Source organism: Camellia sinensis, chromosome 8, assembly GCF_055761805.1.
Source record: "Camellia sinensis isolate YWXY chromosome 8, ASM5576180v1, whole genome shotgun sequence".
In the NCBI taxonomy this organism is placed as follows: Eukaryota; Viridiplantae; Streptophyta; class Magnoliopsida; order Ericales; family Theaceae; genus Camellia; species Camellia sinensis.
In genome coordinates this window covers 128,383,614-128,406,140 of record NC_138968.1, presented here as the reverse complement: position 1 = coordinate 128,406,140, position 22,527 = coordinate 128,383,614, and the positions used below count along the sequence as shown (strand labels likewise).

The 22,527-nt window shown below is 40.3% G+C and overlaps 1 protein-coding gene across 7 annotated transcripts; it reads left to right on the top strand.

Annotated features, from left to right (window-relative positions):
- Window positions 1-23: 23 nt before the first annotated feature.
- On the top strand, window positions 24-16,132 carry LOC114260397 (uncharacterized). 7 transcript variants are annotated; one of them, XM_028200485.2, is made up of 5 exons: window positions 24-309; window positions 483-581; window positions 12,965-13,090; window positions 14,259-14,318; window positions 15,369-16,132. In XM_028200485.2, the coding sequence occupies exons 2-5, from the start codon at window positions 515-517 to the stop codon at window positions 15,419-15,421; spliced, it is 306 nt and encodes a 101-aa protein (XP_028056286.2). In that variant the 5' UTR covers window positions 24-309; window positions 483-514; the 3' UTR covers window positions 15,422-16,132. The 7 variants fall into 7 exon arrangements, 5 of the variants coding, with proteins under 5 accessions (XP_028056286.2, XP_028056283.2, XP_028056285.2 ...); XM_028200482.2 differs by having other exon boundaries at window positions 24-357; window positions 12,975-13,090; XM_028200484.2 differs by having other exon boundaries at window positions 24-357.
- The last annotated feature ends 6,395 nt before the right edge of the window (window positions 16,133-22,527 follow it).

Here is a 22,527-nt window from a genome sequence, read left to right as displayed (position 1 = left end):
CGACGACTTACAATCTTTACAGAGTCTCCTGCTTCTATTTTTTATGGTTAAACTTGTTTTACCTGCCCTGCGTTGTCGTTGTCAATGCCATTGTTGCTATTGCTTGTTTTGCTACGCCTGTAAAATTTATTGGGTTGATTTGTGTGGAAGCATTTCAATTTCACAGTTCCAACTGTAATTTCTCAGTTTGTTTTTCCACTCCTTATCTTTTCCTACATAGGTTCCTATTGCAGAACTCCATTTTGGCCCACTGAAACATTGATATGGAAGGCAGCAGAATCAAGTATAACTGATTCATCTTCTCACTGGGTGAATTTCTTTCAACACCTGAAAGCTGTTCTTTATGTCTTCTTGCAAGTTAGTTCTCCTTGTTGCAATTTTTGAGTTGCTTGTAGCCAAATCTGGAATCTGTATGCTGCTAAGAGATTGGTTTGGTTCTATTATTTTGCAAAGTAAAAAGATTTGAATCCTGGCCTTTCCAGGAGGCTTGGTAAAGTAGCTGACTACCAGTGGAATGTACAGCACTCACTTTGGGAGCCACACCAGTCTTCTGCAACACATATCTGTGAAGAAATTGACAGGTACACATGAACATGAAAAATAGGGTTTTCTTCTATTACAATTGAATAATAGCTCACCAGTTGACATTTTGAAGGGGTTGTGATTAATTGTTGAGTTACAGCAGGACACCACGATTTTATTGCAAGTGAGTTTTTGTAGTTTCTTGCTGCCTGCCTGATTTTATAATAAAGTGGTTATAAATGTGCTTTCTATATTCAGATTCTTATAGTCAGAAGAGAGCTTGGTCTTGACTTTTGATGAAGTATTCCTGTTTTTAACTTTGAGATTGTGCTATAAAATATGCAGTTCAATGGAGATTTTGTTGAGTTGGATCCACATCCCCTCCATTTGGAGAACAAAATCTCCTTCTGCTTTCTTTCTCTCTTTTGTTAGGTTGGGACCAAGCAATCCAACCCTTGTGTTGGGAGACCTACACAAGGGCTCCAAGGGCTCATGAGGCACTGATCTGTTGATTGCACAGGGCCTTAAAACCAAAGTCGAAGCCCTCTCGAATACTAATTGGTTTTAGGAGAGATGGTGGAAGCTGAGGTCGCAAAGATCCTAACCAGTGGTACCAGATTGCCGGTCGCTGGTTCAAGACGCCCAAGTGTGGTTCCTTGGGGAGAAGGAGGAAACTGTTAGGGTTTGGAACCAAGAAATCCAACCCTCGTATGAAAAAGGCCTACACTGGGGCTCTAAGCTGGGGGGCCGAGCCAAGTTATAGAGAATGTAACAGCTGACCCCATCAGCATTTTTTTTTAAAATTTTAAAAATAACTTTTAATATTAGTTTTGTCTATTTGCACCCATGCCTTGTTTGTTGCACACCCACACAATTTTTACATTTAACAATTTTGCTATTTAAAATTAAAACCCACTACATCAGTCCCAACTTTTGCCATTACCCCTTTAAACATGTCTATCTGTTTCTTCCAAGTTCAAACATGTTCCTTTCCCTTCACGTAACACTCATCATGACCTGTCTCTCCCCTTCCCGCGTGACAATTTTATATGATGCTAGATTATTTTATGGTTGCAAGATACAAGCCGGATACCTTGATTTTTTTTTTTACCCCCCTCACTGCAACCCATTGGCAAGCCAAACCCATTTCTCCCTCGCTACACCACTTCATAAATTCCCTCTCGCTAGCTTGTGCAAGATAAAGGTGACACCAGCCGCCACCATGAGGAAGGAGTGTGGGTCAATTAGGTGCAACCCAACAACCGCGAGGAAGGTGTGCCATTGCAGAAGCTCACCAAACATGTCAACCTGATTAATGCACCTTACTGTTTGGGACATTACCATTACTATCGAAGTGGATGTGGTCGACTACAGTGGTAAATAGTCAACCACAACATCGTATGTTGAACAATGCCTGGGCAAAATTAAAAAATATAGCCAATAACTACTTGTTATAAGCCGGGGCTATCAATAACAAATGCCCTCATTTGATACTGATTGATGAGGAATAGCTACTAGAGTGCATAGACACTTAATTACTCTCTAAATCACATAAAGATTCGCATCCTTGTGTGAGTGAGAAGAAACTTGTGTTATCTTTATATAACCTTGGTTGGAGGACTTACTTCTATTGGAGCCTTGGAGTTCTCACATTGAAGGTATACATTCTTATCTTAGTCTTATACTTAACTTTATACACTTGTGCCATCACATGCCTACACTCGGTGTGCATCTTGTATAAGTGTTTGTTAGGATTGTGTTTGGTGGTTGTTGGTTTTGGGTTGCGCCAAGCAGGTATTGATTGTTTTTGGATGTAAAAGTTTTAGGTTGTTATAGGTAAACCTTATTGGTGTAAAGATTTTGGGTGACCATAAGGAAAACCCGTTTGACTTAAGTGGAGAATGGCGACAAGGTAGGTTGGGAGTGGATGTAAGCACAAGGGTGTGCCAAATTGCTATAAATCTTGGGGTTCGTTTCTTTACTTACACTTTCCTTTATATGCTTTGTATGTATGAGATGAATGCATAATTATGTTAATCTTGATAAGTGAATACTATATGAACTTCAATGATTAACATATAATTGTATGTAAAGGAATACTGTATTGAATACTATGAACTAAACTTGGTACACTTGGTGATTACTGAAAGGAAAAACTAAAGGTATCACCGTAGTTGAAGGATTGACATTGTAATTAAATAGTCTAACATTGCATTGAGATCAATTCAACATAACTAAGTATAAAGTGTTTAATTAGAGAGTTAAGGACTCAAATGACAAAAAAGTGCTTTGGGTTGAATGTTTTTGGGGGGTAACCCCATGGGACTAAAATTCTGGGGCCTCCACTGGCTCCAAGGGCTCATCAGACTAACCAGTCAACCACATGGGGATTTAAAACCAGAGCTGAAGCCTTCCCTAATACCAATTGGTTTTTGGAGAGATGGTGTAAGCAAAGGGCACAAAAATCCTAACACTGTTAGACCTTATTCATGATGAAAATGTCCTCATTGTGATGATCTAATTTTTGTGCCATGAAATTGTGGGTTTGAGGCCTCTCATTTTGTTACCACCTCTCTATAAACTAGCTTTCTGTCAGATAATAGATGATCCTGGTTCAAAGGTCAAAAAAAAAAATGGAAGATATATTTTTTGTCATCTCTCAGAAGGGAGTTTGATAGGCTAAAAGGGGAGTGTGAATATCATTTCTCTTGTGGAGTAACTGTTATGCAAGTACGGATATGTTGTTTTAAAAGCTTACGGAGTTTGCTATGTGCCAGCATTGTTAATGGATGAGAAGTTATTTGATAATGTTCATTAATTCTTTTACATATTATGTTTTGAATATTTTGTGTCGATTCATGATTCATTGAATCTTTTACATTTGGTTTTAGTTTTTTGACCAACTGTTATGTGTTTAAGGCTGGTGCACAGGTTAGGTCAATACGAGATGTTAGGACTCAAAAAATTGTTAGTAGTCCCTGCGAAGTTATATCATGTTCTGAGCATGAAAGCTGTGCATATGGATATAAAAATATACTGGGCAACTACATGACCAGAAATTGGTTATGCCCTAGGTCTACGATGGTTGAAATAATTTAGCAAATTTTTTTCGGAATGTAATTTTCCATGCCTTGTTTGCATAGTGCTAGTTCATAAAAATCCCTATAGTGACGAGCCTACCTTTCAATCATCTATGCATATCATCATTTCATTTCTTTGATGGCACTAGGCTCGCTCTTTCTTTATTTTTTTATTTTTTTTTCATTTGTTTTTCTCTGAGACTTTTGAGGAAATTTCTTAGACTGTATCTTAGGTAAACTAACTTTATTAGGAATTCTTGTGGAACTAACTCTAGCATTTGTTCGTGTTTTATGACCTAACTACCTTAATTGGTTTATCCAAGTGTTTTGGTTTTTGTTGATGTTGTGGAGGATTTGTTTAGTTAGTTTTGTTTAGCCCTTTTGTGGGCCTCATTTCTGTATTCTTTGCATCGTCTTGATGCTTTTTAAAAAAAAATTGATTATTTATCAAAAAAAAAAAACTACCTTAATTGGTTTTGTCACCTAAAAATATGCAAACATAAGTTCCAAGTGGATTTCTGTGTAAATTTTTAAATTTTATTGGTGAAGAAAAACTAATAGTTCATTGAATTTATGATGCTTAAAGTTTCTACATTAAGTTACAAAAAGACCAAAAAGATGACTCTTTTTGTCACGGCACTAAGAAACAATGCAGGTTTAGTTAGCTGTCCAAGTCAAGAAAATTCAAAAATGGAAAAACTGTAGCTCTGTTCTTTCTGATCAGTACTCTAATTGGTCAAATTAAGAACATTTGAAAATTAATACTGAAAAGCTGGAAAGCTGACTAATTGGGCTGATATTCTGTAAGAAATAATGTATAGAGAAAGAGAGAGAATAAATTGTATGTATTATTATTGATTGATGTAATGTTATGTAGATATTACAATTACAAGGATTCCTATTATATAGGAGTGTGTTTGGGAGTAGGTGGAGAGTAGGTGAAGTGGAGGTGGTAGTGGTGTAGTGGGTTAGGTTTAGTGGAGTAGGTGAGGTGGTAGTGGTGTAGTGGGTTAGGTTTAGTGGAGTAGGTGAGGTGGTAGTGGTGGTAGGTTTATGGTAAATTCTAACAGCCCCCCGCAAACTCAAGGAGGATAGAAACTAGCCAACTTGAGTTTGAAGAGAGGAACAAAACAAGAAAATACATAAAAATAAAAAAGGATAGGAGACACTGTATGGTCGTGTCAGACCGTTGTAGCAGACAGTTTATGGGGTCATGTCGGACCGTTGTAGCAGACAGTTTACCGGGTCATGTCGGACCGTTGTAGCAGACACTGTGTGGTTGTGTCAGACCGATGTAGAAGACAGTTTATGGGGTCATGTCGGACCGTTGTAGAAGACAGTTTATGGGGTCATGTCGGACCGTTGTAGAAGACAGTTTATGGGGTCATGTCGGACCGTTGTAGAAGACAGTTTACGGAGTCTTGTCGGACCCTTGTAGAAACTAACCGGAATCTATGTCGGGACAGTTTACAGAGTCTTGTCGGACCCATAAAGGAGCTAACCGGAATCAATGTCGGGACAGTTTTACAGAGTCTTGTCGGACCCATAAAGGAGCTAACCGGAATCAATGTCAGGACAGTTTACAGAGTCTTGTCGGACCCATGAAGGAGCTAACCGGAATCAATGTCGGGACAATTTACAGAGTCTTGTCGGACCCTTAAAAAGTCGCACCCTCAAAAGGTGTGCCCAATCCATAAAAAGGCGTGCCATCAAAAAACGTGCCCAATTCATAAAAAGATGTGCCATCAAAAGGCGTGCCATCAAAAGGCGCGCCCACTTCATCAAAAGACGTGCCCGACAGAAAGCGTCGAGCCATCAAAAGGGGCGCCGGACACGCGGCGATGCACGTGATTGACAGAGCGCGTGTCGGCCTCGTCGTCTCTGTCTTTATAAACCAAAGCGAAGTCTGAGGCTTGGAAGCATAACAAACCAGTTGAAACCTCTTCGTTCTCTGTAACATTCTGTAACCAACCCTTCTCTGAAACACTCAGCAACCCAAAAACATGGCTTCTTCTTCCCGTTCAGCTACCCAGAACATAGCCTCTTCTTCCCGTGGTCTGCTCACTCTCTTTCCCGACCTCAACGAGTCAACAAGAGAGATAACTGGTGCGGTGGCCTGTGAACCTCAACCAAACACCTCTGGTTTTGCTCCGTTGAACTTTCCGATGCGGTCGGTGGAGCAAAAAATGGCAGTGCAAACGGATATTGAAGCTAATCAGTATACATTGAAGTCCTGTGTTGAAACTATGACTGCGGTCACAAACTTGTCGCACCGGCTGCAGAGTAGGACAAATGAGGTGCAGCAGTTAAACGCCCAACTGGCTCTGCTCCAACGCATGTATAAGGATGCGCGAGCAGAGATAAGTGTGCTAAAGGCGGAAAATAAGGAGCTGAAGCGGAAGGCCACCGTTATGTTCCGATTTGGAGGTCCGCCATATGCTGTAGTGGAGGAGCAGGGTGGAGTGATCGTGCCCAGTGGAGTGGGAAACACGGAGGCAACACCGTCAAGGGCCGCCCAGGACGGAGGCAAGAAGAAAAGACCGGCAGAATAGGCGAAAAAATGAGATCGGTGGGTGGCCGTCTGCAGAAAAGAAAACAAATCTTGTGGTTGTTTGTTTTGTTTTTTTTTTTTTTTTTTTTTTGTTTTTTTTTTTTTTTTTTTGGTGTAAAATGGTGATCGGGGTGAGCCCCAACATGAATAAAATAAGGGAAGGTTTGGTGTGCAAATTTGTATGAGTTTTTTTTTTTTTTTTTTTTTTTTTTTTTTTTTTAAATATATATATATATTCTATATATTCTAGTGGGATGAATGATGAGTTGTATGAAACGATGGGAACAAGTCCATGTGGGTTAGGGAATGGCGATGATAATGTGTTGTGGGTGGTGGAAAAAGTAAAGTGAGAGAGTGACACACTGTAACATATTAACATAGTTTATCTTAGGTTTACCGGCACATTCCTTTTCTGAAGATATGCATTCCAGCTCAAACCACTTCAAATAATTCACAAATCTCATCATCACCTCACGTGATAAGAAGACAAATTTGCAGCTGTAACACTGCCCAACGTGGGTGAACAGTTGGTTGATAAAAGTCCTTTGGTGAAGTGATGGCGAATCATCCTCATTCTTGAGCCCCTCCATTACACCAACTTTGGTACCGTTTACCTTGGAAGGGGCTTGTGCATTGGCCTTAACCTGCAAACCCCCAGTGGCAGCAGATTTTGATTTAATCCCTCATGCATCCACATTTGCTGGAGGTCCTCCAAGCTTGCTGGATGTCTTGGCACCAGAATCGGGTGGAGGAGATGCAACTGGAAAAAATGCAGAAGTAGCGGCGGTAGCAACCATTATGAAAAATCTATCACCAAGCTGAGAAGAATCTGGAAGAGCACGGTAGAAAACGTCAGAAATTGGATGTTTTGGTGGCAGATTCGAAGCTGTCTGAGTGCGGAAAAGCAGTTGAGAATTGCGTGATTAGTGAAGGTCGTTTGGTGGAGAACGGTGAATCAGAGACGACGTCTGCGAAACAGTGTGCATCTCCGACTTCAAATGTGACAAACGAGCCTGAGGTGGCTCAGAAATGCCCTAAGTTAGGCATGACTTCTGTGCGTGGAAGGAGGAGAGATATGGAAGACGCTGTGGCCATTCACCCCTTGCTTTGCCGCCGGAGTAGTCAGAATCCGGCGGATTTGCACTTTTTCGGCGTTTACGACGGCCACGGTTGCTCACATGTGGCGATGAAGTGCGAAGATCGATTGCACGAGATAGTGAGAGACGAGCTCGAAAGCCACGAAGAAGATTCGTGGAAGAAAATGATGGAGCGAAGTTTCTCTTCTTGCAGAGTTACGGCTGTGGAGAGTGGAAGGTATGTGTAGAAAATTCCAGCGGGCAGCAAAGGCAAAGGTGTCGGCCGGCTGCCCGCCGGTGAGAAAGAAATACAGGCTTAAATCTTATCGCTCTGATACCATGTAAGAAATAATGTATAGAGAAAGAGAGAGAATAAATTGTATGTATTATTATTGATTGATGTAATGTTATGTAGATATTACAATTACAAGGATTCCTATTATATAGGAGTGTGTTTGGGAGTAGGTGGAGAGTAGGTGAAGTGGAGGTGGTAGTGGTGTAGTGGGTTAGGTTTAGTGGAGTAGGTGAGGTGGTAGTGGTGTAGTGGGTTAGGTTTAGTGGAGTAGGTGAGGTGGTAGTGGTGGTAGGTTTATGGTAAATTCTAACATATTCAGATGTGGCCTGAACTGCTAGGGTTTCCTAAAGGTACTCACTTATGTTTCTATTTATGCTTTTTTTTTATTTGCAAACGGTTCATATTACGTTTGCTCAAAGTCCTACAACTTTTAATGCTGTTTTGATTTAGTATGTCCAACTTCTTTGTATCATAACAGTAGTCATATTTTGGTTAGCCAGAAATTTTTCTGTTTGCTTCCATAAATGAAATAAATCTTAGTGTATGACACCTCTCACCAACTTTGATTATCACATGCATTATGTCTCTTAGTTTTTGTCTCTTTATTCTTTAAATAGGCATGCATTTGGTTCTTATCGATTCCTTTACCCCCTGCTTAATCAGTTGCCATTTATCATCACTGTGAGGGATTAAAAGAAAGACAGAGCAATGTTTCTGTAATAATTGCTATTGACAGCCACTTGGGTGTGTGGGTGACTGATGAGGAACCTGAGGTCAACCTAATTGCCTAGTTAACTTGGAACTTGATTGAGTGACCACGCATCATCCAGGAAAGATTTGAGGCTGGATGCTCTCTTACTTTTTATTGAATAAAACTATGCCTTTTTTATTTTTCTATTTTTTTATTATTTTTTTATTTTTTGTAAAAAAGATGTGTTTCCTTTTCTTTCCCCTTCCAACCCTCCCCCCCCCCCCCCAAAATGGGCCTCTGATGTGGCTAAACTGAATCAACTCACATTAAATAATTAATGTTGTAGAAATTTAATGTATAAAGAGGAATAGAGAGAATTAATTATGTATAGAGAAATAGAGAGAATTGTATTATTGATTGATATATATTGATCTATATTACAATGATTCGTGATTCCTATATATAGAAGAGGGTGAGTGTGTAGTAGGTAAGGAGTAGGTGAAGTGGAGGTGGTAGTGGTGTAGTGGGTTAGGTTTAGTGGAGTAGGTGAGGTGGTAGTGGTGTAGTGGGTTAGGTTTAGTGGAGTAGGTTTAAGTGGGTGAAGTAGGTGGAGAGTAGGTGAAGTGGAGGTGGTAGTGGTGTAGTGGGTTAGGTTTAGTGGAGTAGGTGAGGTGGTAGTGGTGTAGTGGGTTAGGTTTAGTGGAGTAGGTTTAAGTGGGTGAAGTAGGTGGAGAGTAGGTGGATTTTAACAGCCCCCCGCAAACTCAAGGGGGATAGGAACTAACCAACTTGAGTTTGGAGAGAGTAACAAAACAAGAAAATACATAAAAATAAAAGAGGATAAGAGACACTGTATGGTCGTGTCAGACCATTGGTGAAGACACTGGATGGTGGTGTCATAACGTTGTAGAGGACACTGTATGGGGGTGTCATAACCATGTAGAGGACACTGTATGGTGGTGTCATAACGGTGTAGAGGACACTGGATGGCGGTGTCAGACCGATGTAGAAGACAGTTTATGGGGTCATGTCGGACCGTTGTAGCAGACACTGTGTGGTCGTGTCAGACCGATGTAGAAGACAGTTTATGGGGTCATGTCGGACCGATGTAGAAGACAGTTTACGGGGTCATGTCGGACCGTTGTAACAGACACTGTTGTGACAGTTGTTGTGACAGTTTACGGAGTCTTGCTGGACCCTTGTAGAAACTAACCGGAATCAATGTCGGGACAGTTTATAGGGTCTTGTCGGACCCATGAAGGAGCTAACCGGAATTAATGTCGGGACAGTTTACAGAGTCTTGTCGGACCCATAAAAGAGCTAACCGGAATCAATGTCGGGACAGTTTACAGAGTCTTGTCGGACCCTTAAAAAGTCGCACTCTCAAAAGGTGTGCCCAATCTTTCAAAAAGGCGTGCCATCAAAAGGCGCGCCCATTTTGTCTTCGAGCGCCGAGCGGCGCATGATGCGCGTGTCTGCCTCTTCGTCAGGGTCTTTATAAACTGAGGCGGAGGCTGTGCTTGAGGCAGAAGCGAAGACAAAAAAAACTTTGTGAAAAAAACTTCTGAAAAAACTCTTCATTTTCTGAGAGAGATATTCGTTTTCTGAGAGATTGTTTCTAAGAGCTGCAAATCTGGAAACACTCTGTAACCAATCCTTCGCTGAAAAACTCAGCAACCCATAACATGGCCTCTTCTTCCCGTCCAGCTAACCAGAACATGGCCTCCTCTTCCCGTGGGCTGCTTACGCTCTTTCCAGAACTGAATGAGTCCACAAGAGAAATAACTGGTGTGGTGGCCAGTGAACCTCAACCAAACACCTCTGGTTTTGCTCCGTTGAACTTTCCGATGCGGTCGGTGGAGCAAAAAATGGCGGTGCAAACTGATATTGAGGCCAATCAGTATACTCTGAAGTCATGCGTGGAAACCATGACTGCGGTCACAAATTTGTCGCACCGGCTGCAGAGCAGGACAAATGAGGTGCAACAGTTAAACTCCCAGCTGGCTCTGCTCCAACGCATGTATAAGGATGCGCGAGCAGAGATTAGTGTGCTAAAGGCGGAAAATAAGGAGCTGAAGCGGAAGGCCACCGTTATGTTCCGATTTGGAGGGCCGCCATATGCTGCAGTGGAGGAGCAGGGAGTAGTGATCATGCCCAGTGGAGTGGGAAACACGGAGGCAACACCGGCAAGAGCCGCCCAGGACGGAGGCAAGAAGAAAAGACCGGCGGCAGAGTAGAGAAGAAAAAATTCCACCTGTGAATGTGGTTGTTTGTTTGTATTTTTTTTTTTTTTTTTTTTTGTAAAATTGTGATCGGGGTTGATCCCTGAGATGAATAAAATATGGTTTGGTGTGCAAAGCTAGATGGTATGAATGGAATTGGAAAAAGATTAAAAATAAGGTGAAAGAAAAATAAAGAAAGAAATAATAAAAATATATTTGAAATCAAAAATGAAAGATGGGGAAATAAGGAAAGTGGTTTGGAGAAAATAAATAAAAATAATGGAGTTTGAAATCAAACGGAGGAGAGATGATGTTTTTTTTTTTTTTTTTTTTTATAATAAAAAAAGAGATATATATATATATATATATATATATATAAAATAAAGAAAGTGGGGAAAGTGGCGGTGGATGCAAAGTGGGTTGGAAAGTGAAAAGATGAGAGAGAGAAGGCATGTGGGTGGTTGTCCATTGTGGAGGACAAACATAGTGGGTTATATTATATTCAGAAAGTTGTCCATTGTGAATGATGGTTTTGATGATGGTGATGGGGGAGTGAGTGTGGAGAGTGAAGGGTATTGAAGAAGAGTGAGGAACGATGGGTCTGTGAGACATATGCTTGTGAGAGAAAAGGAATCTGAAAGAAAGAAGAGATGGGTGTTGTAGCTCTGGCAGATGGATTGGTCTTAGTGAGATCAGACAAGAAACTCGAATTTGATGAAGACGAAGCAGCAGGAACATCCAAAGGCCTCAAATCGGTCCTGAAGTCCCTAATTTCTTCAAGCAAAGGAGCCAAATCAGAATAGATCTGTACAGTCCCTCTTGAAGGCACCTCCAAAACCGGCAGCAGACAACCGTAGCATGTCGCGAACAAGGCGGAGACGTATTGAGCACGGCCAGAGCGGAGAGCTTGACCGAGGGTTCCAATCGATTTCTGGAGATCTGGAAGCAGAGAGAGACCTTCGGAGAAGCCGTGGCCTTGGTGATCGATGGCGTAAGTGGCGAAGCCGGACTTGGCGAAGAGGACGGAGGTGAGTTGAATGAGCTAGCTCGACTCGCCGGTGAACCCGTGGACGACGGCGACTATTCCGATGATCTTCCCCTTGACGCTTTGAAGGAGAAGGACGACTCAAACAAGTCTGCGATATCGAAATATATCGAATCCCACCATGCTCTGATACCATGTACAGCTTCATTCCTCTGGAATTGGTGATGTACCTCTCTCTCTCATCCTGGCATTACCGTAAGGGATGAGCTCGGAAAATGGAAGACATGAACACGACTGGACATTCAGCACTCCACATGTCAACCTTGGCATCATATTGCTGAAATTGCAGAATTTCTGGGGCCATATACAATGGAGACCCGCAAACTGTCTCTGCGTGATCATTAGGATGTAAAATTCTTGAGAGACCAAAATCAGCAATCTTTAGCACTGCATCACTGTGAGGGCTTGAAAGCAAAATGTTCTCTGGTTTCAAAGTGAAGGTATGTGTTGTGTAGAAAATAAGCGGAATAGGTTGAGGTCCGGCGGGCGGTCAAGGCAAGGTTGCCGCCCGCCGGAAGGCGAAGAACACCAAGATCTTTAACCTATAGCTCTGATACCATGTAGAAATTTAATGTATAAAGAGGAATAGAGAGAATTAATTATGTATAGAGAAATAGAGAGAATTGTATTATTGATTGATATATATTGATCTATATTACAATGATTCGTGATTCCTATATATAGAAGAGGGTGAGTGTGTAGTAGGTAAGGAGTAGGTGAAGTGGAGGTGGTAGTGGTGTAGTGGGTTAGGTTTAGTGGAGTAGGTGAGGTGGTAGTGGTGTAGTGGGTTAGGTTTAGTGGAGTAGGTTTAAGTGGGTGAAGTAGGTGGAGAGTAGGTGAAGTGGAGGTGGTAGTGGTGTAGTGGGTTAGGTTTAGTGGAGTAGGTGAGGTGGTAGTGGTGTAGTGGGTTAGGTTTAGTGGAGTAGGTTTAAGTGGGTGAAGTAGGTGGAGAGTAGGTGGATTTTAACAAATGTAAACTAAAATCTAAAAACAAAGGGCCTTTAAGTGATAGGTCATTTTTATGCTTGTATTTTTTAATGTATTTAATTTCAGTCTGATATCTATAGAATTTGAAACTATGTTCAGAACAATTCTATGCGATCTGCTATTTGAACTAATAAAACCTGACATTAGTTCTTCTTTATGTTTTCTGATGTTGTACTGTTTCATTTTTTGTTTATATGTAATATACTCCTATATAACTATAAGTAATTTGAATTTTAATAAACTGCTAGCATAGTATCCACTGCATATTTCTTAAATCAATTCAAAATAGTATATAATATGGCAGTTTAAATGAAGTAGATGTACAGAAGAATAATGAATGACTTGTTTTATGTTAATCAGAGATTTGACGACTATGGTTTCTTGGTAAAACTTGTGGCAGAACCATTATTTGCAGGGACTTCGTAATTCTCTGACTCCATATTCTTCTTCACTTCTTTACTTTTTCTATTATTCTTTTTATGTTGGTGTTTAAAGTTTGTGACAGGGGAAGAAGCCTGGGACCAGGTGGAGAAGTGCATAAGACATCAATGTCTCCACCTCAGTCTAAGTTTGCAGTAATAATTTTGGTTTGCCACTTGATGAGGTTAAATTCTACATGTGGTAAGTCAATTGATTCCGTTTGCTTGTTTGCCTTAGCATCCAACTATGGAACCTAGACTTCTCAGCAGTGTAGTTAAGATTGCCGAGGGTGAACCTATTAATTGTTGAGTTCTACTCTTCTACTTGAAAGTTACATTTCAAAATAAATCTACTTTTATTTAGTCTGAGCACTTGGAATATAATTTTGCCAGCAGCTCAATCACATGCAAGCACACATACATAATCACAGAGACAGATGTAGAATGCATGTGTTTTTTTTGTGCTGTTGTTGTATAGAAAAGTAATTGTTAAATACTATTTAAAGATTGACTAGTACATCCAGTGTTACAGTACAAGGGCTTTCTTTCCGATATAATATTGACCTTCGCATTATCCTTCTTTGGCTCCAAGGCCACAACAAAAACTTATGCATGTAGTGTAAAATGAATGTTTCAAAAAAAATTAGTAGGAGAGGATGTATCATGGCTTGTTGGATGGTTTTGCAGTATTTTGGTTAATGACGAGCAGTTGGACGACTTTTGGATTTTCATGATTCTTTTTTAGACTGCATTTAGATACTTGGGTAGTGTAGATGCTTTTAAAAAACAATTATCTACAAAAATATTAAAAGCTGTGCTCATTCTACCAGTGATTTCATTTTCTAGCTGGCCTGCAACACTTCTTTTTTTGATTTGCATTGGGGTGTCTAGATCATAGCTCGATTAATCCCCAAGGGTGCACAGACCCTCAACAAGAAGTTTTTGACAAGTGCACTACGGTTAATTCAAGGGGTTCTTCCCCAATCTGATGGCCCCAAGGAATTGTTAGTACTTAAGAGGTTTCGATCCCTCAACATTGGAGGGAAGTACACGCCCAAGACCCAAGACCCAAGCCCTTGCCACCAGGCCAACCCCTTGGGGTTAGCTGGCCTGCAACACTTGCACTCTCTTTGGTTCTTGGGTTGGCTAAGGGAAACCAAATTTCTTGCTTTTGTTTAGATGGACTGAAAAATTATAAGAAAACAAATAGGCATTTCTCAGAAATTCTTTCCTTTTTTCTTTCGTTTCATTACCCATGGAAAATTAAGTGTTTCATACACCTTTTCCATTTTATTTTCCTCAACAAATCCTATATCCAAATATTTGCTTAATGATAGTAATTCTTGATTTCTTAGTCATTCTTTTTGTAGATCTTGTGAAGTGGGGACCCCCCATGTGGAAATTCTTGAACATTATCTTATTTAGCAAAAGTAATAGTTTACATGTCCATCACCACAACCATCATCAAATGTATATTCCCTTTTCTGCCCATTTTGTTTGGTGTTAAGTGTCTGGTTCTATGACCTATACATTCCTTTTCCTATCTTTTTGCAAACCTTCTCAGGTTATCCTTACCTTTTCTTATCTAGTCCTTGAGCTACACCTATAGGAACACTTATTACTATTGTTGTAGCTTTTCATGTTGATTATTTTGGTAACTTAAAAGAGTAATCCAATTTTATTGGTCATGGTGTCATTTATTTTGCATTGTCCATTGGCTTCACCTTTATGACATCACCTTTTTCAAATGGTGGAGATTTGTTGGGCAAAGCCGGCATCGTGTGCTCAAATGATTTTGGTCAATTTTGGGTGTTTTGGGAGCAATGATAAGCATTATTCTTGTGGAATTGTGATTTTAATGCAATTTTTGAGTTAGTTGGTTGGATCATAATGCAAGTATCTTTAAGAATCTGTTTGAAGAGGTGGTCTCTTCATAGTCTGTTACTTGGCATCTTTTTGAATTTAGTCTCCACTCCCTTTAGAGGAATTCCACTTTTTTTTATTCCTTGAGAGATGAGGGTATTGTGTGATTTTTAGTGTGAAATTTTGGTTGTCCTTTGTTTTGCCTATTCCTTTTTTTTTGGACTCTTTGTTCTCCATTTCTGTTGTACTTTTTCTTCTTTTCTAATAAAATTTCTTTTGTTGCCGATCAAAAAAAACAAAAAAAGGTGAAATCCTTTCTGAAATAAGTTTTAGTGGAGGCTTCATCTTTAGAATCGGCATCATATTCTCAGTGCATGAGTGGAGAGTGATGCAATAGGTTCCTTTTGACAGGATTGTGGATTTAATGCAGATGCCAACTCACTGAATTTGTCAATGCTCACGCTTGATATGTTTTATTTTGCAGAGTGATTTTGATATTTAAACTAAAGTTAAATGTCCTATTATTCAGTTTTATTATTGTCCTTTTTTTAATTTTTTAATTTTAGTATTTGTATTATGAGACAATTAAAATTCACACTTGCTCTTTGATATTGCAGTTGCAGGATGTCTCTACTTGCACAAGGAGTTGATACTTGAAACATCTAATTGAGCTCGGGATTTACTATGTACGAGTGTCGTCAATTTGTTGATGAGATTACTGTTGGTTTTGTGGCACTGGTGATGGAGTTTCATGTTGTTTTGGTATAGTCTGAAATTTGGACGATTTTAGCCCTCATTGCTGATGACCACGACAATGAACAAACAAAGAGTATCATTCCACTTCCCCCTCTGATCTCATCTCCATCCAAGATCACTAGGATGAGACACTTCTTAGAAAGTGGATTTGATGCAAAGAAGATGTTGGAAAAGTTGTGGAACCGTCAGCTTGTATTTGTTGGTGATTCTATTGGAATGGGATTCCTTTCTCTTCTCCACATGCTCTCTTCAGCAATTCGTGACAAGACTTCAAAATATTAAAAGTGAACAAAAGCCCAATCACAAAGCACTTTGGTTTCTTCTTGGTGTTCAAGTTTAGGGATTTCAAGTGCACTACATAGCTCCATTTCTTGTAGTGGTTGCGGAGTTGTGCTCTGGCTGGTTACAGCTTTAGAAAGGCGAAGAATGAATTGAAGTTGGATCAATTGGATTGTAGCTCGTCGCAATAGAAATGTGCCGATGCCTTCCCTAGTTTTTAATACTCGGCATTGGAGTAGTAATTAAAAGTTAGAGACAGACAGTGCAATTTCACTGTGGTAACTATTAGTTTGGAAAGTAAAATTGCTCTTGCCAATTTTATCAAAAACGGACATTTTGATCCAAAGTTATTTTGTGTTTTAAATTTTGAAATAATTTGGAAATGGAAGTTTTAAGCATGCCTCGGGATTGAAAATGGGAAAACAGTGTGCTAGCTTAATAGCTATAAGATAAAGATATTTTGGTCAGAAATTATCTGTTCGCAATATTAGAGGAAATTTACAGTTTGTATGCGTCTTTATATCAATGAAATCTTATAACAAGCAAATTTTCACTAAATTTCTCCAAGTTTGGTTACGGACATCCCATTTTTTACTCTAATAATTTAAACAAGATTTTTTATATTTTATATTAAAATTTCCTACAAGATTACAAATATGTTTAAACATGAAGAAGTAGTAAAATTTAAGGTGTAAATAAAAGATTGCAACCAAAATTGGAAAAAATAAAAAATAAAAAATAAAAGAAATTGTTTTGTAAAGTAAAAAAAATAAAAAAATAAAAAAAGCAAATTGGAAAAATAAAAAGATCAGGTAATTTTTAGCTTAGCACACATTGACTGACTGAGCTACATATATTTTGGAGAACCCAACTTCACCCATTAGAGCATATGATTTCTTCCCAATAAGCCTATGTTCCTAGCATTAATGGGTTTCTTCCGCTGCTATTGCTATTTCCATTGCCGCCCCCACAACCGCCCCCACCCCAACCCTGCCACCGCTCCCACTAATACAAGCATTAGTACATTAGTTTCAAGAATGCGACCAAGCGTAGGAAAACATTTTCTACCGTTGAAAATTGTTTTCTACCAAAACAAACGGAGCATTACTACAAAGCAAAATGTTATATTTCCAACCTTAAAAAGGTGGGTTTGGACAATATTCAACTCAGTTTCATGAAGAAACAAACATTAGGGCCAACTAATGGAACATTTTATAACTTTCTTACACACAGAGTAAATGCACCAGTAAAAAATGTGATCTGGATACATAACCTTCACTTGTACAAACTTTTCAAGAGAAAAATTGAAAAAAAAAAACCATCCAGACATGAGATGAGATGAGACAATTCTCCATTTGAGGCCTGCCTTAGCCCTAGTCAGACCACCAATCAGGTCCACCGGGCTTTTTCACAAGGATCTGATTGTATTCCGGTCTTGCTGTCTGCAATCAAATCAATATAATTCATTCATTCATAAGAATTTCACAAATTTAACAATTGTAATATCTATCATCAATTTGAGCAATGTAGGGCAGAAAAAAAAATGTAAACTTCGAAAGGCACATGGTTCTCGGTTAAAGAATCCCATTCTTTTATTATTATTATTATTATTTATTTTTATTTTTTTTAAAAAAGAAAACAGAATCACTAGATTCACAGCCAGATATGATCATACAATTGAGCATATTCTCTTGTCTACATTAATTTACAAACAAATAGTAACTATTGTTATATATCTGAAGTTGTGCTCAACATTTTTTCAGAATATAAACATCTATGTAGACTTGAAATACCAAGTAATGTCTGTCTCATTGATCAAATAACTAACTAGAAAATTAACAACCATCCCATTGCACGATTTAGTTTTTGCAAGTTTCATAGTTGAAAATGCATGTTCTAATACGCAGTTAATACATGTAAAGTTAACACAAAACAAAATCGATCTATCAATAAAAAGATAACCAGTTTTAATAAATATTATCAAATTTGTTGAACTATTTTCAAGAATGTTAGCACAATCAATATCCCCATGGCATTTAACCATATAACAAGAGGGAACTGAAGCTTGGGTAACCAGCTTAGGGAATGATAGAATATCACCCCTTATTTATAGATGAAGATTAGGGTTTACAAGGAAGGCAATTTACAAGATGATCCCTGAGTGCTATCCCTGAGTGCAAAAAATGATTACAGACAAACCCTAGTGTACCTTTCGGCTAATATAATATGCTAACACTCCCCCTCAAGCTGGTGCGAAGATATCTCTCATGCCCAGCTTGCCTAATATGTCATGAAATGGTTTATTCCCAATCCCCTTGGTGAGAATGTCAGCAAGTTGTTCACCAGACTGGACAAAGGGAGTACAAATGATACCACTAGTGAGTTTCTCCTTAATGAAGTGGCGATCAATCTCAACATGTTTTGTCCTGTCATGTTGAACTGGATTGTGAGCGATGTTGATGGCGGCCTTATTATCACAGTATAACCGCATGGAGTCTGTCTGAGCAATACCTAGATCATGCAACAATAATTTGATCCATAAAAGTTCACACACACCTTGTGCCATAGCTCTAAACTCAGCTTCTGCGCTTGACCTGGCAACCACATTCTGTTTCTTACTCCTCCAAGTAACTAGGTTGCCGCCAACAAATGTGCAATACCCTGAAGTTGATCTCCTATCAGTTACTGGCCCAGCCCAGTCAGCATCTGTATAGGCTTCTACACGAAGATGATCATACTTTGAAAAATACAGACCCTTACCAGGAGCAGACTTCAAATACCTCAAGATTCTCATGACAGCTTCAAGGTGAATCTGATGAGGAGCATGCATAAACTGACTAACTATACTGACAGCAACAGCAATATCAGGACGGGAGTGAGATAGGTAAATGAGCTTACCCACTAATCGTTGATAGCTCCCCTTATCCACAACTTCTCCTCCTTCATCATCTCCTAATTTCTGATTGGGTTCCAGGGGGGTGGCACATGCCTTGCAGCCAAGCATCCCAGTTTCCTTCAATAGGTCAAGCACATATTTTCTCTGTGAGATAAATATCCCATCCTTAGAGCGAGCAACTTCAATTCCCAGAAAATACTTCAAGCTGCCCAAGTCTTTGATTTCAAACTCTTTAGCTAAATATTTCTTCAACAGAGGTATTTCCCCACTATCATTGCCTGTAAGAACTATGTCATCTACATAAACAATAAGTGCTGTAGTTTTACCATGTGAGGAATGTTTCACAAACAATGTGTGATCTGCCTGACTTTGTTTGAAGCCATATTTAAACATAGCCTGAGTGAATCTCTCAAACCAAGCCCTTGGAGACTGTTTGAGACCATATAATGACTTCCGAAGTTTGCATACTTTGCCTTCTGTTTGATGATCCGCAAAACCCGGAGGAATGTCCATATATACTTCTTCTTCGAGGTCACCATGGAGAAAAGCATTCTTGACATCAAACTGATAAAGCGGCCAATCTAGATTAGCTGCTAGAGAGAGAAGTACTCTGACTGAATTCATTTTAGCCACGGGTGCGAAGGTCTCCTGATAATCAATGCCATATGTCTGAGTAAACCCTTTTGCCACAAGTCTTGCCTTGTAACGCTCAATAGACCCATCTGCTTTGTGTTTCACAGTATATACCCATTTACATCCCACAGGTCGTTTGCCCGGAGGTAATGCAGTCAATTCCCAAGTGCCATTCTTCCTAAGTGCTTTCATTTCCTCAATCATGGCTAGTTTCCATTCAGAGGTAGCAAGGGCATCCTGAAAATGGTTAGGAATGCTAACAGAGGAAATATTGGACACAAACGCTCTATATGAGGATGACAAATGAGAGTATGATACAAACTGTGAGATAGGATGTTGAGTACAAGATCTCACACCCTTCCTCTTGGCAATAGGAACATCAAGATCAATGGACTCGAGAGATTCAAAGTTACCTCGACTCTCATCAGAAGCAGGAGATGGCAGTGGGGTAGCAGAAACGGTCCCGTGTATCCAGTTAACTTGTTTTCTGTCTATGTCCCGGACATAAACATGCCCGTCCGTATTCTTGGTGACAGTGGGTTCTATAGTCCCAGTAGAAGAGGGGGGTTCAAGAACAACTGGTTCCACCATAGGAGGCACAGAGGGTGGTGCAAGAATAACTGGTTCCACCATAGGAGGCACAGGACTCACTTCACACCAAGGCTCCCCCGGAAATGAGGACGGTGACACCGGAGAGGACAAGAAAAAAGACTGGGATTCAAAGAAAGTTACATCCATGGACACAAACCACTTACGAGAAGAAGGGTGGTAACATTTATACCCCTTTTGAGTAGGAGAGTAACCAAGGAAAACACACTTAAGGGAGCGAGGGTCCAACTTACCACGAGAGGGGGAGTGATTATGGACAAAACAGACACAACCAAATATTTTGGGAGGAATAGAAAACAAAGACGGAGAACCGAGGAGGACATGAAGCGGAGCCTGTTTGTCCAAGACCTGGGTAGGGAGACGATTAATAAGATGGGCAGCGGTGAGAACAGCGTCGCCCCAATAGGGCCGAGGCACATTCATAAAAAAACACATGCACCGAGCCATGTCAAGAAGGTGCCGATTCTTGCGTTCGGCCACCCCATTTTGTTGAGGGGTATTGGTGCAAGAGGTCTGATGGATAATGCCATGAGTAGAGAAATATTGCCCTAACCCTGAATCGATGTATTCCCCGCCATTATCAGAACGAAATATTTTGATAGTGGCCCCAAACTGAGTACAAATCATCTTATGAAAAGTGCGAAACACAGAGAAAACCTCACTCTTATCTTTCATGAGATACACCCAAGTAGCACGAGAAAAATCATCAATAAATGTAACAAACCAGCGATGACCTTTTACAGACAGAACACGAGAGGGACCCCAAACATCAGAATGTATTAATGAAAAAGGAACGGAGCTTTTATTCAAACTGGGAGCAAAAGAAGCTCTATGTTGTTTTCCAAGTTGACAAGACTCACAAAGAAAGTCAGACACATGATGATTTGCGAAACTAGAAGGAAATAAATGCTTAAGTAAATGAAATGAGGGGTGCCCAAGACGCCGATGCCACAGCCATAAATCAGCGGGGGTAGTAGAAGATGTGGTGGAAGAATAAGCAAGTTTGTCCAGTTGATCTAGGAAGTAGAGACCATTTTCGGCACTACCACTGCCAATCGTCCTCCCCGTGACAAGGTCCTGAAAAAGACAATGATCAGGAAAAAATGTCACACTACAATTCAAATCTTGGGTAAGACGACTTAAGGATAACAGATTAACAGAAAACTTGGGAACATGGAGAACAGAAGATAGATGTATGGTAGGAGTGACTTGGACTAAACCTTTTCCAGAAATGGAAGAAACAGTACCATCGGCAATCCTAACTTTGTCCTGACCTGAAGAGGGCTTATAGACAGAGAAAAGATCAGAGGAGCCAGACATATGATCTGAGGCACCAGAATCAATAATCCAAGGCAAGGATGTATGACACAGGAAAGCACAAGGAGAAGATGCTAAGTTACCTGAGCGGGCAAAGGACGAGGAAGCGGTACTGAGAGCAGTAGAAGATCGGCGTTCCAACAATTGGCGCAATGCATCCTCCAGCTCAGTATCAGAAGTTTGGGTAACAGAAGTAGAAGTAGAATCAAGGGTATCGACGGCACTAGACTGATGAGCCCGGGAATAGGAACCACGTCCTCTAGATTGGCCTGACCGACCTCCTCGAGAACCAGACCGATCACCTCGACCCCCGGATGGAGTCCCATGAAGCTTCCAACACATCTCACGAGTATGCCGCGGCTTTTTGCAATAATCACAGAATACAGATTCCTTATGAGCAGACGGAGGAGGCAGGCTGAGGCTATCTCGAGGAGTAGACAGTAATGCGGAACGGTCAGTAGAGACAGGGGACATCATGGCAGACCGGCGACTCTCCTCATTTTGTACATAGGCAAATGCCTCCTGAAGTGAAGGAAGAGTATCCATACTCAGAACTCGACCCCTAACTGGATCATACTCCACATTTAGGCCGGCCAAAAATTTAAAGACCCGTTCCCGTGCGATGAACTTTTTGTACCCGATAGAATCAGTAGGGCAAACGGGCTTATAATCTTCCAGGTGGTCAAGGCGTTTCCAGCCGTTGGTGAGGAAAGTGAAGTACTGAAGAACAGTTTGCTCCCCCTGAAGTGAGCTCTCAATAGAGCGGCGCAACTCAAATGCCTGTGAAAAATTTCCTTTGCGGGAATAGGTAACAGCCACAGCCTCCCAAACGTCCTGGGCAGTCTCCATAGACAAGTATCCCTCACCAAGTTCTGGAACCATTGAATGGATAAGCCAACTCATAATCAAAGAGTTGGTAATCTCCCATTGGTCATAACCTGAGTCAGTGGTACTGGGTGCCTGTATCCTGCCATCAACATACCCCATCTTTCCTCTGCTTTTCAAAAACAAAGTCAAACTTTGAGACCATGCTAGGTAGTTTTGACCATTAAATAGAGAGGTGGTGATTTTCAGACTAGGATTGGGGTTCTCAGTCATGGTAGTAGGTAGAATGGGACTCTCACTCTTTGGTGTTTGAGAAGAAGGGGAGACACTGGTGGAATCTGTCATGGATACAATACTACCGAACCCGCAACAAAACTAGTGACAATCACAAACCCGGAAGGTGGTAGTGAGATAACAGGTACAATGACTACAATAAAGACATAACAAAAACTTAAGAAACC

Coding starts and splice junctions, on each gene's coding strand:
- LOC114260397 (XM_028200482.2), top strand. Junction 13,091..14,258: donor GAGGTTAAATTCTACATGTG/GTAAGTCAATTG, acceptor TTCTTTTTGTAG/ATCTTGTGAAGTGGGGACCC. Junction 14,319..15,368: donor CATTATCTTATTTAGCAAAA/GTAATAGTTTAC, acceptor TTGATATTGCAG/TTGCAGGATGTCTCTACTTG.